Source organism: Girardinichthys multiradiatus, chromosome 10, assembly GCF_021462225.1.
Source record: "Girardinichthys multiradiatus isolate DD_20200921_A chromosome 10, DD_fGirMul_XY1, whole genome shotgun sequence".
Classification (NCBI taxonomy): Eukaryota; Metazoa; Chordata; class Actinopteri; order Cyprinodontiformes; family Goodeidae; genus Girardinichthys; species Girardinichthys multiradiatus.
In genome coordinates, this window is record NC_061803.1 from 16,700,244 (window position 1) to 16,718,989 (window position 18,746).

Genomic DNA, 18,746 nt, shown 5'->3' on the forward strand with positions numbered 1-18,746 from the left:
AGTATGAAGGATTGCTGGAAAGTCAACGCCAGTGACTGTCCACTGTCTCTACATGCTCATCCAGGAGGAGTGAATGCTGCAAGTCACTGACTGGATGCAATCTGCTGGGTTTCCTTAGATAGAAAAACTTTTTATCCAATTTGAATAAATAACTAACTCTGACTGCACTGTTCAATGGTTAGGATTAATTGGAATGTATGTACCTGACTGTTGTGAAATGCCTTGAGACGACATGTGTTGTGAATTGGCGCTATATAAATAAAACTGAACTGAACTGAACTGAACTGAACAGATCCACCTTAGATCGTTTTGGAGGAAAGAAAAAAGTGCAAGGCTGTTAGATTATTCTCCTCTGGAGTCTGATGTATCAATCAACTTTCATAAGAACCTGGCTTTTATTTTATTAGTGACTGACTATTTTTTTACTTCTTTGGTTTAAAGGAGAAAATTAATTGTGCAACAGAAGTTTCCACAAAAAAAAAAAAAAAGGAAATTGCAACCTTTATTATATGGTGGAAAATATTTGAGCTGTGTTTTGACAAGAATGATAATTAAGTAAATAAAAATTAATATTTAAGTGTATGTTTGTTTTTGGTTATATTTGAATCATAACAAAATGACCTCACTTATTGCTGCCCTAGCTGTTCCTTTCAGTTTTTATTTATGAAAGTCAAACAGTCAACCACAGAGATGCTCAATATTAGAAGTACTCCACAGCCCTGCTGCTGCCAATATAAATTAACCCAACATATTCAGATACTTGTTTATGGAAAATAATTTTTTTCTCAGGTTGCTTGAAAGGTCACTCTCAGGTCTGCATTCACTTACAAATTAAATATGATATTTTAGCTTTACAAACAACTTTAAAAAAGAGCTGCCTGGCTTTAGCGGAGTCCCTGCAGATACCTTATCTCTGCCGGCTTGTGACAGGCAGGAGGGATGAGGGGGAAACAAAGAAAAGAGCTTTCTCCTACACAAATGCACACCAACCCCATCAGTCACATGAGCTCAAAGAGATAAGAGTAAATGTTCGTCATCTCACCTGGTCGTCCACTCTGTGGGCCACAATGGTAGCCCCCTCTTCCTTCTCTGCATCACTTAGGGGTCGAATCCTCAAGGCAACCTACAGCAAACCATGGAAAAAGACAAGACTATGTGCAAATCTTAAATTACATGTTAAAGTTGCTGAGAATTGAATAAAAGCATAGTCCAAAATAGTAATTTTGTCTATTTATCAGTTCAGTTTTAGCATTTAATGTCATGTTAACTCTTGTTTGTTTAAACATTAAAAAGGAAAGGAAAGTGAAGCAGGTAGACATTTTTCAGTCTTTCTAAAGGAGCTTTGTGAAAAATAGAAACAATATTTCACCTGGATTTTATCTGGGATATTTCCTTCAACATAATATATGCACTAAATAATACTACATAATCTGAGTTGATAGTTAACAGACATCGACTCATGATCTCAGGGTAAAAAATGTGCTTCATTTGTGCAGTAAGGTGTCTTATAATAATGCCAGTAAGGCTGATCTATCTCAGATTGACCAAGGCACCAGATGGTAACACTATGGCCCTTTCTCCATTGGCACAATGTGGAAGCTATATTACATGCTGGACAAGAGAGACCAGGCAGCTGAAACAGTCACCTCAATAATTCAGGCGTGCACTGCAGAACACAGTGCAGGCAGAGTAAGTGGAAATTGGAGAAATAATAGCAACAGCAGAAGCCATTGGGAGATATAATGAAAAACAATAGGGGAAAAATCAAAAAATACACAGCAGCCATATGTGTCTTACTTTCGTTGTCTGTAATGTAAATTGTTTGTTCCTGTTTGTGCTTGTCATATTACAACCACAAACCTCAATGTCAACTATTGGAGTTTTATGTAAAAAGCCAACATATAAAGTGGAAAATTGTAAAATAGAAGGAAATTCTTACCAAAATCTAAAAAAATGTGTTGTGCATTCACTCTTCTTGACTCTGATACCCCAAAATAAAATCAATTGCAACATTTTGCCTTTAGAAGTAATTGGATTACTAAATAGAGTCTAAATTAGAATGAAGGCCAAGGAACAAATCATACAAGTGAGGGAAGTTTAAAGCAGGGTTAGGCTTTAAAACAATTTTCCCATACACATCCAATGGAGAACTGTTCAATCAATCATCTGAAAATGGAAAGGGGATGGCACAAAGTTAAGCCAAGCCGTCCACCTAAACTAACAGGCCAGGCAAAAAGAGCCTTAATCATAGAAGCAGCCGATAGGCAAGAAAATAGGTAAGAATATCTGTAGACACAACTGATGGTTTTCACTCTATGGAAGATAGGCAGGAAAAAGAAAAAGAGAAAACCATAATAAATCCTATTTAATATTATCTACATCTAGGGGACACAGTAAACATGAAGATGGTACTCCAGCCAAAAGAGACCAAAACGGAACGTTTTGGTCTACATGTAAAGCGCCTACATGTGGATCACAACTAACAATGTGCATAACTTTGAATACACATTCCCACAATAGAAAATGCATGGTGGTGGCAGCATCATGATGTGAGAATTCTTTTCTAGCAGAAAATGGTTAGAGTTGATTGAGAGATAGATGGAGCTAAATACAGGACACTCCTGGGAGAACACCTGTAAGAGGCTGCAAAAGAGTATATACTGGGGCAGAGGTTTACCTTACAGCAGGACAACCCAAAATTTACAGCCAGAGCTACAGTGGGATGGTTTAGATCAAACTATAATAACAAAGTTTGGGTCCTGTCAAAGCACATACATAAATCAAAATGGTAGTCTATGAAAGACTTGCAATTTGATTTTGATAAAATTGCAATTTTGGATTTTGATTCAGGAAGGTAGAATAGAAATGCATGCCACACTTTGCAGAATTTACAAAAGAAAACATTTCAGTTTGTGGTTCTAAGCTGACAAAATATGGAATTGAGTTAAATATGGAGTTCGAATGGCATAACTACTTTCGCAAATCCCTGTACTGGTTTAATGATTCTGTACATTAATAATTTGTTTTAATATTCAGATTCATGTCTAATATTATCCTTTTATGTACATCACTCAACATATCAGTACAACAAAAACTACACTAAAATTATTAAAGATGTCAATAAAACAGGACACATACATTGCTTTCAGGTTTATTATGAACACACACACACATGTATATATATATATATATATATATATATATATATATATATATATATATATATATATATATATATATATATATATATATATATATATATATGAAGTATCTGACATCGTTTTTAAACTCACAGTTAGTTGGTGGTCCTTTGATTCCCCCGCGTCCTTCATGTTCGCTTCAGGTCCAGGTGAAGATAACAGCATTAACACCGGACGGAGCACTGGACCATCTCGCTCTGCGGTGTGGGCACCTGTATGCCACCCTCCCCTAACACCCACCAGCACCACACGCTTAGAGACTCGGTGACTAATAGCTTCTGCTGGCTAATTATCCCAAACTTTCTCCCCACACTTTTTTACATGCGTAACACCCAACCTAACAATGCTTGGTCGTTACTTTTTGCAATAACAGGCGCTCTATCCTTCGCTGTGTTCGTCAAAGTAAGTCGACGCTCCGCTCCTTTTCCGCTCCTCCTAAATTTCGGATTTCTGCGCAGCAGCTTGGAAACAGGGGAGGGAAATGCATCTCCCTCCTATCGAATAGAAGAAGTATGAGTCAGGTAACGATTGCAGCACTTCCACCTGCTACATTACCTCCTCTCCGCTGTCTGCCTGCTGCTGCTTCTGGGTTTCTTTCTGTCTGTGCGCGTTTGTTTCTTTTGCGTACGTGCGTGTTGTCCCTGGAGACCTGCAGCGCTGGCGTTATCAAGGCAGCTACGGCTACTGTAAACAATAGTAACACACTTCCGATGGTAAAATAAAACCGTCTGATATTTTACTCAGATGAAAGTAAACAGTTATTCATTTTTTCTTTTTTTAGCCCATTTGTCTCATAATCATTATACCACATGTCATAATTATAATGAGGAGGAGATTTATGGATGGAATGTAAAAGGCGAAAGAAAAAAAAAAGTCATAATTAACAGATGTTGCCTCATAATTGTGACAAAGCGTTTGTCCCTTAAAGATTTTTAGTTTTTATCGTTTGTTGTTTTTTTGGGGGTTTTTTTGTCATAGTGAAATGCTTCACATCACAAAATTTTACAAAGACAAGTTGAGTAAACACATAATGCAGTTTTAAAAGATGATTTCATTCATTAAGAAACACCTAACCCTGTGAGAAAATATAATTGCCACGAGTGTTAAATCATAAATTATCTGATTAACGACATTTGTTTGCCTCATTTTCTCTAACCCATTGCTCCAGAACCAAAAGTGGCTCTTTGGACCCTTCACAGTTACCCTTAATCCCTACAAAGAACCAATGCTAGTTTAATATGCTTGTCAATATGTTTTCATTCAAGATTTGCAGAGAGTTTTCACACCAGAATGGAGTAATAGTGCAGTAAAAGTCATTTTCTATGACTTTTTCATACCATTTGTATATCATTTTATATCATTAGGTCAAACTACTTTTATATATATATATATATATTGTAAATGTTCACATTTCACAGAAAAATATGAAATATTCTCCTTTTGTAAATGAGAAGTTTTCCTTTTAAAATCTAAAAATACAAATGAAAAAGTGGTAATTTAAAAATCAATACGTTTTCTATTGTAGATATTCATATATATATATATATGTGTGTGTGTGTGTGTGTGTGTGTGTGTGTCATTGTTTTATAGAGGGACATGTACCTTTTGTGGCTCTAGGCAAATTTTATTTAGCTATATCAAGGGCAAAAATGGCTCTTTGAATTATAAAGGTTGCAAACCCCTGCAATAGCTACAGCAATAAAGAAACGAGCTAAATGAACCTGCTTGGAAAATGGAAGTTCTCTCAATGAAAGAAAGAAACACATTATTCTGATTCAAATTCTGATCTCTAGAAGGACAGAAACAGATAATAAACAAAGGCACTGACATTTATTAGTCTGGAAAGGGCTACAAAGCTATTTATAATGCTTTGGGACTCCAGTGAATTACAGTGAGAGCCATCATTCACAGAAGGATAACACATGGAACAGTTGTGAACCTTTAGAGAAGGTTCCAGCCTACCAAAACTTCTCCAAGAGTGCATCAACAAGTTATCCAGGATGTCATAAAAGAGCACAGAACATCTACAGCACTGCAGGCCTCACAGTGTTCATGATTCCGTAATAAGTGTTATTGTAGCTATTGTAGTAGTAGTTACATGGATTTACTAATTTACTGACCACTCAAAGTACTTTTACTTTAATGAGAGTGTCTTTCACAAACCCACTCTCATTTGATATTACACACAGATCGGTAGGCAACTTGGGGCTAAGTGTATTCCCCAGGGTCACAGCAGCATGTGGGGAAAGTTGGTATCAAACCCACAACTTTCCAATTGTAAGACAATTACTCTTTTGACTGAGCCGTAGTCACCCAATTGTTTTCTCATATTTATCTCCATAAACTATAGTATGACATTGTGATATAATGGCATAATATCCGAAACACGTTGAACTGATTAATTTAGAATTAGATTGTTAATCAACCAGTAAAACAAAAACAAAATGCCACTTGATGAAAACGTGTACTTTTATCCAACATCCAACTGTTTCTGGACTTCTATTGTGCTGTACTAACAGGAGGGTTCCACACCAGGCAAGATTAATGGAACCTGTCCAGTAATACTTTTGCAACATTATGCTGACATCTGCTGGATGGAAGAGAATACACATTGCAGCTTAGATTCAACCTAACGCAAGCTGCAAATTCAACTAAAAATATGTAAGAATCAGACTAAAACATTACTTAGTCAAATCATTCTGGAGAGCATACTCAGACACATGAAGAGGCAGATGTAGAAACTAAATCATAACAAGGCTGCAGGTCCAGATTGTGTTAGCCTCAGAGTTCTAAAGGGCTGTGCGGCCGAGCTATCTGGGATTCTGCAGTACCTATACAACGTTACCCTGACTCCAGGAGAAGTTTAGAGTACAGTGGAAGACGTCTTGTTTTTTTTCTTGTATCTAGACATAAACAGGCAAACAAGAACCTTTGAAGAGCCCCTGGAGTTTGTTTACTGCCATGGAGCTGGCTTTGAAGACACCATCATACACCTGCTTCACCAAACCCACTGACATCTGTACAAAGCACTGTGAAGATCGTGTTCTTTGATTTTTCCAGTGTTTTTAAAACAATTAATCCAGATTTGTTTTGTCATAAACTCCAGAAGACAAAGGCGGAGGCCTCAACAATTGTCTGGATCAATGACTACCTGAGAAACATGCCACAGTTTGTGAAACTGAAAGGTGAAACTGAATGGTGGTCCCCAGTGGTGCCCCTGTGCCGATGGCACAGGGGCACCACTGGGGAAGGCTCTCTCACCATTCCCTGTCACTCTGTAAACCCCAGACTTCCAGAGCAAGACAGAGGGCTGTCACCTGCAGAAATACATGGATGACTCCGCAGTTTCCAGATGTATCAGAGATGGTCAGGAAGCTGAGTACAGGGAGCTGGTGGACCGCTTTGTGGCATGGTGTGAAAACAATCATCTCATTTTGAATGTGAACAAGAGAAATTAGATGATTGTGGATTTTAGGTGAAACAGGAATAGGTCAAAGACTCTTTTCATCATGGGAGAAGAAGTGGAGATGGTGGAGGAGTATTAGTAACTCAGTGTTCACCTGGTAAACAGACTTGACTGGGACACATAGTGAAGCCGTCCCAAGAAGGGACAGAGTAGACTGTATGTCTTGAGGAACATAGGTCCTTCAGCATTTGCAGAATGATGCTGCAGATCTTTTGTAAGTCTGCTTGGGAGAATACATTCTCTTTTGCCATCATCTGTTTGGGGGGCACCATCACAGTCAGTGACTTAATAAAGCTCAACAAGCTGATAACGTAGACTGGCTCTGTTCTGGGAACTGTTCTGGAGACTCTGGAGATGACTGTACAAAGAAGGATGCTTCATAAAATGAAGAACATTACAGACACAAGAACAAAGCTACAAGGGATCCTTCCTGTCCACAGCCATCACCATCTTCAATTGAAAACAGATATTAACACCCAAACGTAGGGGGCTGAAAGCATTATGTTGTGAGGGCATGGAAGAGGGACATGTGAACTTGGCCGAAATAATAACATAAATACAAAGATAAATAATATTTCTAAATGGTAAGTTTTGTCTGACCTATAATAGTAAAAGTGTAGTCTGATTTGATGTCAGAAAGTAAAAAATTAAAAGCATGGTATCTTTTAATGCTAAAATGCTTGAATTGGAAGCATCCAAAAACCTTTTCTAGAACAAGGACTCATCACTCATTGTACTCAAACTGGTTTATTCGACTCACAATTAGATTTTAGGTTTTGGGACACACAAAATTAAGCACCACTCTCAGTGCCTTTACAGTGTAACATGCTACAAAAAATACTATTAATCAACACTGCCTGTATTAAATTCGTACAAAACATTAGTCAATAAAACTGCTGTTTGGATGGGTGAATTTAAAGAAAAATAATACCCAGAATTCTATTAATAATTTTAGCCAGAGCAGCACAGCTTACCAGACTATGATCTGTATTGGTTGGATTAGATATGCACAATAAAATTAATGACCTAATAGACAATAGAAAAAATGGTGATCCTGACATTGCCATGAAAATCTAGAGAAAATATATAAAAATGGCACACAATTAAAAGAACTCTATATAAAAAAGAATGGGATGTTATTTTACAAATTATTTACAAAAGCAAAGGTCTCAAGGTAATCTTTTTTCAGAGATGTAAAGCTTGTGTGAGCATGTAAATAAAAAGTTCTTTACCATTACCTCCTGCAGTGTGCTGTCAGTGCTGGGTTTGTGCTTCACAACTTTCAACTCTGTAGCATATCAGGAAATAATACAATATGTTTAGAAGACTTTGCGTTCATGAGTTAACCTTTAAAGACATGGATATAAGCTGTGAGATATCAGACACACAGTTCAGAGTGGGAAGCAGAAAAATCTTCACTTAAAAATATTTTTTGGAAATCTCATCCAGTCCTTTAGGATGTTTCTGAACTTTCCGCTAGGTATCAAGTGAACAGAAAAACATTTATAGAACAGGTCATGAAATATTGAGCAGGATCTTTAAAAATGTGCAAGAGGTGTCAGTTAGGACCTTTAAATATAGTGCCTTGCAAATGTATTCATACCGATTGATTGAGTTACAGCCAAAAATTGTATGTGATAGACCACAATGTACTGCATCACTGTGAAGTGAAAGGATAATTATACATGGTTAAATGAAAGCTAAAGAAAATTAAACAAATTGGCTAAAATAAAATAAAACGTTGTATTCAGCCTTCTTTACCCCTAAATAAAACCCAGTGCAACCAATTGCCTTGAGAAGCCACAATCATGAGAAACTAAAAGGAATATAGCACAACTACAAACCTACCAAGAGAAGGCCATCGACCTTAACGTACAGGCTGGTCAAGAAGAGCAGTCCTTGGAGCAAAAGGCAATACACCCCTTTAATCTATAGAAGTTGCAGAGATCCACAGCTCAGGTTCAAGAATCTGTTGGCAGGACAACTGTTACTATGAACTCCACAAATGTGACCTTTGTGGAAGAATGGCAAGAAGAAACTATTGTTCAACGAAAGCTATAAGAGGTTCCTCTTAACTTTGTAGGGGAAAAACAGAAAATATGTAGAAAAGGGTGCTTTACTCAGATGAAACCAAAACATAATTGCCAATGCTTTGTGTGGCAGAAAACGTACACTGCACTTCACCAACCCCACAGTGAAACATGGGAATGGCAGCATCACGCTGTGGGAATGATGAACGGAGCTAAAGATGGGGCACACCTGGAGGAAAACCTGTTAAAGTCTACATAAGACTTGAGAGTGGGACAGGTTCATGTTCCAGCAGGACAATGACCTTTAATATCCAGTCAGTGGAATGGAGTAGATCATAGCACTTTCATGTATTAGAATGGTCTAGACAACATCCAGACATTATCTCAACTAAGAATCTGTGGTAAAGCTTGAATATAGATGTTCAGAGACACTTGTCAAGCAATCTGACTGAGCTTGACCATTTTGCAAAGAATTTTTAGTTAAATATATCAGTCTCTAGATGTGCAAAGCTGGTAGAGAAATACCCAAAAAGACGTGCAACTGTAACTGCAGTTAAAGGTGTTCGGCTCAGGACGCTGAATACAAGTGCATGCCACAATTTACATATTTTTATTTGTGAAAAATATGAACATCGTGTATCATTTTTGCTCCACTTCCTAATGAGGCACTGCTTTGTGTCGGTCTATTACATAAAATCTCAATAAAGTATATTCAGATTTTTTGGTTGTAGTGTGACAAAGTCTGAAAAAGATCAAGGGGTATGATTACTTTTGCAAGGTACTGCAGCAAAGAACATTACAGAGTTTTATTTCCATTGGCCTGAAACCGCATAGGCCGGAGTTCTGCACAGAAGAGATGTTAAAGTTCATACGCTATGATGCATCCGACAGCTGCTTCTTGCTTTTTTGCAGGTTCCCTCCTTGCACATGTGTAGAAGTCTAGGCTTGGAAGTCACTTCCAAAATGTCTGCTCTGTTCCTCAGTCATGGAGAGATAAGTAGCCCTCATCGTAGGGGAGTACTGTGAAGGAAAGACGAACACAGACATATATGGATATATTTTACATGTAAACTCAGAGAAGAGTGAGCATTCAGAGCGGAACAAAAAGAGGGGGAAAGGGACATACAGAAGTGGTCCACTGAAAACCTATCTTATGTAATCCTCAGGTCTTTGCAGAGACCAGCAGCGGTATCAGTTTCACAATAGTTATATATATTTTTTTCTGACAGAACAGAACCCTTGATTCTTCTATACAGCTAATAGTAACTGTTCATATCAGCTGCTATCCTCAACAGAGGAACATGATCGAAACTTCAAGTCCACAGAGTTAGCAAAGATAACATTTTCAGTGGAATATTCCATTACTGCCATACCTATTACAGTACCTCCAACAAAATGTATTTCTGCTAACTAAAAATATTTTTTTTACACTTTTACAGGTGCATCTTTATAAATTTGATCATCTTTAAAAAGTTATTTCAGTAATTCCATTCAAAAAGTAAAACTCATATATAGATTTATGTTATGGTCTACACAATCAAGGTGATAACTGATAACTTGAAAGTTGTTCAGCAGGCATTTGACACCCTGAACTAGAAGGGTAAGCAACAAAAGTTAATTGTTAAAAAAGCTGCCTGTTGTCAAAGTGGTGTATCTAAACATATTAATGGAAAATTGAGTGAAAGAAAAAAATATCTTTCCAGATTAAAGTAGACATTTTATTTGGAATAGAAGACTACTGAGTCAGGAGGAAGAGTGAAGAGGCACATAATCCAAGCTGCTTGAGGTACAGTGACAAGTTTCAAATTAGTGATGGTTTAGGGAGCTATGCCATCTGCTGGTGTTGGTCCACTGTGTTTTATCAACCATCTACCAGGAAATATTAGATCACTTCATGGTTCTCTCTGCTGACGAGCTTAATGGAGATGATGATTTCATTTTCCATCAGTATGTGGCACCTGAACACACTGCCAAAAGTACAATATTTGGTTTATTGCCAATTGTATTTATTTCACATCACTGTAATGAATCTGCATGAATTTGTTAATGGAATTATTGAAATAAATAAACTTCTGGCCAATATTTTTGATTTGTTGAGATGCACCTGCCTACGAGGCCTGCTTGCTCAGCACAAATTTTAGATTGTAGTAACTGTACCAAGATTGCATGCACAGTGGGAGCTACCATCCTGCAAACACCAGGGGGAGACATAACCATGTATGTGAAACGAGAAGTCATCCGGAATGAGGACAAGAAGTAGTGAGGGTGAAACCCATGCCAAAACGGGAAAAACTGCACAGGGAACCAAAGTGATATGGAGTGACACAGAGGTGGAGATATTGCACAACAGAGGAAGCAGGATGGAGTTAATCCTGAGGAGAAGTAAAAAAAGACTTACTGGATTTCTATACGGCTGAGAGTATATCTCCAAAAGTTGATAAAAGAAAGAGGGAATATAGAAATGAAAAATACAAACACACAAACACACACATGTGACAAACAAACGCATAAGAAAATACATGTAAGAAGCAGTTAGCTGAAGACGACTGCATGATGCTGCACATTTATAGTCATGGGGCAAAATGTGTATTTTTTGCTGGTGTTAATTAGGATACAAATAATTAAGCATAACATTACATATTCTATTTGATGTCTTGTTAGACGAACAAGATCAGGATGAAGTAAAAAAAAACATCTTCTCTCCATAAAATGCGGTATTGCTTGCAGTATCTTTTTGGAATATTTTAACACACTAAAGTAGCATTAAAATGTATTTATTTTAAATAGAAGTCAATCTAACATGCATTTATGATTCCATCCAACTATACCTGGCTTCGGGAAATTTTTAAAGAGGCTGTGCCTAATGAAACTTTAATTCAAAACATTTCTATTTTTATCCCTTTGATGTACAGTAACAGGAAAAAACTAGCCCAACGGTGTGTGCGAAGGGGAAAATGTTAAGATACAACAGTTAAAGAATAAAGACCTGTGCCATTTTCTCTTGAGAAAGGGTCCTGAGAGAGGTTAAATGGTGGTGTGTCCACACTGAATATTAACTAAGTCAGCAAAACTGATGACTGAAAGGCCATGTATCTCACTAAATATAATTACAGTGGATGTAAAAAGTCTACATGCTGCTGTTAAACTGCCAGGTTTGTGAGAAATGAAAAACAATTTGCTAAATAATTTCAGAACTTTCTTCCACCTTTAATTTGACATATAACCTGTACACCTCAATTAAAACTTAAAAATCTTTAAAGTGAAAAAAATAGAAAATAAAAAACAAAGTTTCATATGTGTGCACACCTTATAACTTCAAAATTGAAATGTACCTACCATCATGTAAAGAGACTGATTAATTTGAAATAAAGTTTAGCTGAACACTTTTCTCTGTCACATTATACAGAAAAAGCTGTGGTCTGCAAAGAGCTTCCAAATCTCATACGGTCTACAGCACCAGCCCCCCTCTGCGCCCCACACCAGTCCCCTTCACTCCCCCCTCTCCCTCACATCAGGCAAGGTGAGGAAAGAGCTGAGGAGGCTGAAAAAGAGGAAAGCTGCAGAACCAGACGGCATCAGTCCCAGTCCCTGTGGATGACCTCTTCTGTGGTTCTGGTTCCTACAACAACGCATGCCATGGAATTGGCCCACTACAGACCAGACCAGTCGCCTTGACCTCTTACCCGATGAAGACCATGGAGAGGCTCATCCTCACCCACCTCCACACTGTCGTGAGCCCCACCTGGGATCTGCTGCTGTTTGCCGACATGCCCAATATCGTAGTAGAGAATGCTGTCATCTACCTGCTGCAGTGGGCGCTCACTCACCTAGACACCGCTGGGAGCGCTGTGAGAGTTATGTTCTTTGACATCTCCAGCTCTTTCAACACCATCAGATCGGAGCTGCTGTGGGGGAAGCTGGAGGATGTGGGAGTGGATGGACACCTTACTGCCTCGACCATTAATTACCTCACTGACCGGCCACAGTACATGAGACTTCACAGCTGTGAGTCAAAGGTGGTAGTCTGCAGCACTGGGGCCCCGCAGGGTACTGTCCCGTCACCATTTCTTTTAACACTTTGCACTGCGGACTTCACCTACAACAAGGACAGCTGTCATCTCAAGACGTTCCCTGACAACTCGGCCATTGTGAGCTGTGTGGGGAATGAGCTAGAATACCGGTTGGTCATCATGGACTTTGTGGACTGGTGTGAGCGCACGACCTGTGCTTGAACACCAGTAAGATGAAGGAGACTGCGATAGACTTCAGAAGAAGGACACCACATCACTCACCTGTGAATATCCAGGGGGAAGACATTGAGACAGTTGTCAGATTTAAGTACCTGGGTGTTCACCTCAACAATAAACTGGACTGGTCCCATAACACCAACAAAAAAGGGCCAGAGTCACTTCTGAGGAGACTCAGGTCCTTTGGAGTGTGTAGGCTTTTGCTCAGGACTTTTTATGACACTGTGGTGGCCTCTGCCATCCTCTACACTGTCGTCTGCTGGGCCTCAGGCAGCACAGAGCGGGACAGGAAGATACTGAACAAGCTGGTTAGGAGGACCAGCTCTGTTCTGGGCTCCCCACTTGACTCTGTGGAGGTGGAGGGTGAGAGGAGGATGTTAGCCAAGCTCACATCCATCATGGACATAACCTCTCATCCACTGCGACAGACTGTAGAGGAGTTGAGCAGCTCCTTTCAGTGGCCGACTGAGACACCCTCAGTGCAGGAAGGAGCGCTACTGCAGGTCCTTCATCCCCACCACTGTCAGACTGTTCAATTCTATCGCATAATAACTAGTGCAATAACCTCTGTATTTGTAAATACCTGCAATAATTGTCAGTTTAGCACAGCCCCCTCCACTTTTTTCTACTGTACATAAGTAATTTTATTTTATTTTATTAAATTTTTACTATTTGTTTTTGCACACCGGAGGAGCTGGAAGAGGTGTGTGGGGAGAGGGACGTCTGGGCGTCTCTGCTGAGTCTGCTGCCCCTGCGACCCGGTCCCGGATAAAGCGGAAGACAACGAGTACGAGTACGAGTACGAGTTTTTGCACATTTACTTTGTTCTTCTTTGATTACACATTATCTATCTATCTATCTATCTATCTATCTATCTATCTATCTATCTATCTATCTATCTATCTATCTATCTATCTATCTATCTATCTATCTATCTATCTATCTATCTATCTATCTATCTATCTATCTATCTATCTATCTATCTATCTATCTATCAATCTATCCATCTATCTATCTATCTATCTATCTATCTATCTATCTATCTATCTATCTATCTATCTATCTATCTATCTATCTATCTATCTATCTATCTATCAATCTATCCATCTATCTATCTATCTATCTATCTATCTATCTATCTATCTATCTATCTATCTATCTATCTATCTATCATCTATCTATCTATCTATCTATCTATCTATCTATCTATCTATCTATCTATCTATCTATCTATCTATCTATCTATCTATCTATCTATCTATCTATCTATCTATCTATTTATCTATCTATCTATCTATCTATCTATCTATCTATCTATCTATCTATCTATCTATCTATCTATCTATCTATCTATCTATCTATCTATCTATCTATCTATCTATCTATCTATCTATCCATCCATCCATCCATCCATCCATCTATCTATCTATCTATCTATCTATCTATCTATCTATCTATCTATCTATCTATCTATCTATCTATCTATCTATCTATCTATCTATCTATCTATCTATCTATCTATCTATCTATCTATCTATCTATCTATCTATCTATCTATCTATCTATCTATCTATCTATCTATCTATCTATCTATCTATCTATCTATCTATCTATCTGATATACCAGGAAACACAGTGAAGGAAGAACAGGATTTTCTTCCAAAATTAATGAAAACATGAGAGGGATACTGGTCAGGGACACTACCAAAAGGTCCAAAACAATACCAAAAGAACTGCAGAAACCTCAGCCAAACACTGGCTGAGTAGTAGAAGTGAAACAATCTCATGCATTCTTCATATGTCTGATCTAGGGCAAAATGAAAGGGTTTTTATGAAGAAAAACATCCACACCTGGCTATTTACACTACATCAAGGTTTCGGGCTGTTTTTCTTCAACTCTAACTAAGGCCTTAGCCAGTTTGGAAGAAATTAAATGAACAGTTCCAAATACCAGGCAGTGTTGGCACAAAACCTTCTGGCTTCTAACAGAGAGCAGAAGAAAATTAGAAGCTTCATCTTTCACCACAACAATGACCCAAAGCATACATCCAGTCCAACAAAGGAATGGCTTCACCTGAAGAAGATGTGACCTATGGGATGTCCAGCCAGAACTCAGTCATGAATCAGATTACACAATCTGTTGGATGCTCTGACGACGGCTGTGCACAACTCAACAGATCTGGAATACTATTGCAAAATAAAAATACTGCCAAGCTGATACACTCCTACCCACAAAAAGACTAAGTGTTGTAATAAAGTCAAAAGGTGATTCCACAAAATATTAATTTAAAGGTGTTCACACTTATTTGAGTTTGGGGTCTTATTTTTACATTTTGTTTGTCCTTTAAAGATTCTTGTTGATTTTCCAAATGGGTTGTACAGGTATAAATCATAATAAAGGTAGAAAAAGTTCTGACATGATTTATCTAGGTGTGATTTCTAGGTTTTTCCATTACAAAGGCCTGACATTTCTGCATTAGTGTCTAGACTTTTCAGAGCCAATTTAAGTTTTCACCCTCCAAACTTATTTACCCCCTCCTAGTAAAGATGAAAAAAAAGCCTTGGTTTAATCTCTTCTTTTAATACCGGTAGCATGATCTCACAAAAATACTACAATAACACTAACAACAACAAAAATATTTATTTCCAATGAAATAAATTAAATTAACAATTTTTTTTAAATTAAAACTTTTTACTTTGATCAGAAATCAGGAAATTAGAAACAGTAATCCATGACTTTCTGTTTCTCTAAAGTATAAATGTGAAAGGAAAAAAGGGCCTATTTCCATTACATACAAGCCACAATGCTGGACGATTACCCATACAGTGGTATGTTTGGAGAACTCAGGATGAATCTCATTTCCCAGAGTTATTGAAAACCATAATGTCACCGTATCTCTTGGCACCTACAAGTACTGGTTAACTATCAATAATTAAAATTTCTTTCAACAAGTTGATGTATCTCATCCGTTTTTGGTGATTCTTTGTACATCAACATTCATGACATAATTTGCCTTCTTTTTTTGGTCATTTTAATGCAATATACTTACAGTAAAATGCTACATGATATTGAGTTGTTCTAAATAAGTAGAATTTTAATATATTACTCTTTAAACATACTTGAAGCATACTTATAATTATGTGGACTGATTAACATTTTATAGATTTAGGGAAATGTTACTTGAGAGGACAAATGGTTGTCCTTATGTTAAGAGGGCCCTATAGCACCAGTGATTTTGTATAAAAAAGGAAAAAATAGAAATTTATATCTTCATGTGTGATTTGACTTATAAAATGTACCATATTATGGATTTTTCCAATGATTTTTGCAGCTGCATGATTCATTTAATTTAAGGCTTGTTTTCCAAGGATAAAATAAGTGTGGAGGGAACTAAATATTAAGTAAAGAGATTAAAGTATATGTGGTTACCTATTTCAATGTTTTGAAGGGTACTTTTACAAAGTAGGTTATCTGAACCACTAAGTAAATTTGCTGCTTTAAAGGCTACATAGTAAGGCTTTGAGGGGAATAACATTAATAAAAAAATTGGTCTCTGGGACCCAACACACCGAGGGGGGTGGGGAGCCTCGTCCTATCAAAGGAACGTTCTCATACCGTGGATTTCCACCAAAAAGAGCTGTCTGGTTCCTACAAAACAACAAAGAAAAGTTGAATAAAGCAACTAAAATGACAAAGGAAGCCCATTCCTGCAACAAATAAGCTTTTTATTTAGCCTTTTACCACTCACATGTACTCAGACATGGGGTGATTGGAGACAGTCGGTGCAGGTGGATGCAGGCTGTTCTGGCTGCCCATGCTGCTGCTGTAGCTGCAGAAGCTGTGTAGGTTAGCGTGGTTGGGGTTCTGAGAGCCTATCCTCCTGGCCCGTGGATTGAACGGATCCTCCTCGTCTATGTCATCGTAATCTCGCTCTCTACACATGAAGAGACAAAACAACAACAACAACAGAGAAACAAACCTTCCACTCAATAACAGAATTTGCATTTGCTGTAAAACATCTTCCTATTTGACCAAAAACCAAAATGTTCACAAATATGCATGAGTCTGCTCTAACGGTACAGTACAGGTGCATCTAAAACAATTGGAATAATGTCATAAAGTTAATTTATTTCAGCACTTCAATTCAAAAATAAAACTCATACAACATATAGGTTCTTTACACACACTGGTACATTTGAAGCTTTTATTTCATTTCATTATGATACTTGTTGCTTACAACTGATGAAAACCCAGAAGTCAGTTCGCAGGAAATTAAAATGTTACACAAGACCAATAAAAATGATTTTAATGACAGCAACGTTAAGTTATGGTCCACACAATCATGGGGAAGAGTGCTCACTTGGTAGTTGTTCAGCTGAGCGTCAATGACACCCACCATAAGGAGGTTTAGACACAAAAAAGTCATTGCATCCATGCTTGTTTCAATTGTTGCACTCATGCAAATTAACAGTATGTTCAGTGGAAGGCAAAATTTTATCATTTAGCCCAAAATAATTCATAACTGTGACAGATTTAGATTTTAAACCATGGTCATTCAACCAAGAACTTGTTTCTGATAGGAAATGTTACAAGTGTCTCTCAAAAGATAATGAAACAATGTCAAACCTATACAAATTTAGAAAAGTATATGTACTGGTATTTTGACAATTTATTTTTGATGATGAGCTCCAAGTCTTTGAGGCCTCCTTGCCATCATCCAAATGTTTAGCTACCTCTACAGCTTCTATATCAGACTCAAGTCAGGACTCTGCTAGGGCCACTCCAAAACGTTAATATGACTTCCAGTCAAAAGAAACATGATGGTGAAATTAAAGACTTATTTTAAACCGAAATCTGCCAAGGGTGTGAATCAAAATTTTAGTTTCCATTAGCTTTGAGCCATTAATGTAAATCAAAAATAAGCATCGCTCAGTATGTGATAATATAATCTAATACACAAATATAACTTTTTTAATTGAGCTGAGGAAACAAATTATGTTTTCAGTGATATTCCAATTTACTGTTATGCAGCTGTATGTAATGCACATGGAGATTTGTGCAGCATGTTCAAACAAGGGGCATTCAGGCAGTAAGGTGAGCCTGAGAACAAACTGACCTGCTGGCGATTTGTCTCAATGCCCTGGGAATGGCACACAGCATGACGGTGAAGGCACAGGCAGCGAGGATTGAGAATAGGCAGAGATATAGCACACCCTCCACGCCATCATAGCACACCCCCACCATTGCATCCAGGTAGTCCTAAGGAGATCAAATACAGAGTATGAAGATCAGCCAATGACAAGCAGTGTCCCTGTTAACCTTACTCCAGTGGACATGTTTGAATTCACAAAAAAAAAGCAACCACAACCATTGTGATTTCCAGCCTCTGGGCAAATATATAAATGCATTAAATAGTAAAAATAAAGCTCATCATTATGGGTGTACACCAGTGGCGATTGCTCTAAAACTGCAAGGGAAGCTCAGCTTCCCCTAAAATGTCAAAAAATAAATGATCAAATATATACTGTTGTGTGTACATTGTCATTGACTAAATATGCGCTACAACACGCTCAACTTTTGTTCAGAATCAGCTTCTTATCACTGGTAACGACGCTGCTTTCCTCTCACTCATTCTCACAGCTTCACAGTGCTTTAAACAGTGAGTTCAATAGCGAAGCAAAAATGCTGGGTTTTGTCCCGCCCATCGGACGCTCAGCATCTCTGGGGGTCTATGGGGCATTGGGCTGGCCATGGCTGTCCCGGACGCTCAGCTTCTGCATGATGATTTGATGATCTGTCTGAG

The 18,746-nt window shown here is 37.9% G+C and overlaps 2 protein-coding genes across 3 annotated transcripts in view; both read right to left on the reverse strand.

Moving 5' to 3' along the window:
- The window catches only part of kif19 (kinesin family member 19), a 65,336-nt gene extending 61,348 nt beyond the window's left edge, over positions 1-3,988 (reverse strand). Inside the window, exons 1-2 of the mRNA XM_047376172.1 lie at positions 3,294-3,988; positions 1,043-1,123 (exon numbers count right to left, since the gene is read on the reverse strand). Coding sequence (XP_047232128.1) covers positions 1,043-1,123; positions 3,294-3,365 — 153 coding nt within the window. The 5' untranslated portion in view covers positions 3,366-3,988. The remainder of the gene's footprint in view (positions 1-1,042; positions 1,124-3,293) is intronic.
- Positions 3,989-7,397: 3,409 nt separating this feature from the next.
- Positions 7,398-18,746, reverse strand: part of ttyh2 (tweety family member 2) — a 105,954-nt gene continuing 94,605 nt past the window's right edge. Inside the window, exons 11-15 of one of the 2 annotated variants that reach the window (XM_047377819.1) lie at positions 18,060-18,202; positions 16,692-16,877; positions 16,513-16,591; positions 11,095-11,121; positions 7,398-9,716 (exon numbers count right to left, since the gene is read on the reverse strand). In XM_047377819.1, the coding sequence (XP_047233775.1) occupies positions 9,636-9,716; positions 11,095-11,121; positions 16,513-16,591; positions 16,692-16,877; positions 18,060-18,202 (516 nt within the window). In that variant the 3' untranslated portion in view covers positions 7,398-9,635. The remainder of the gene's footprint in view (positions 9,717-11,094; positions 11,122-16,512; positions 16,592-16,691; positions 16,878-18,059; positions 18,203-18,746) is intronic. The other variant, XM_047377820.1, reaches the window with a different exon arrangement.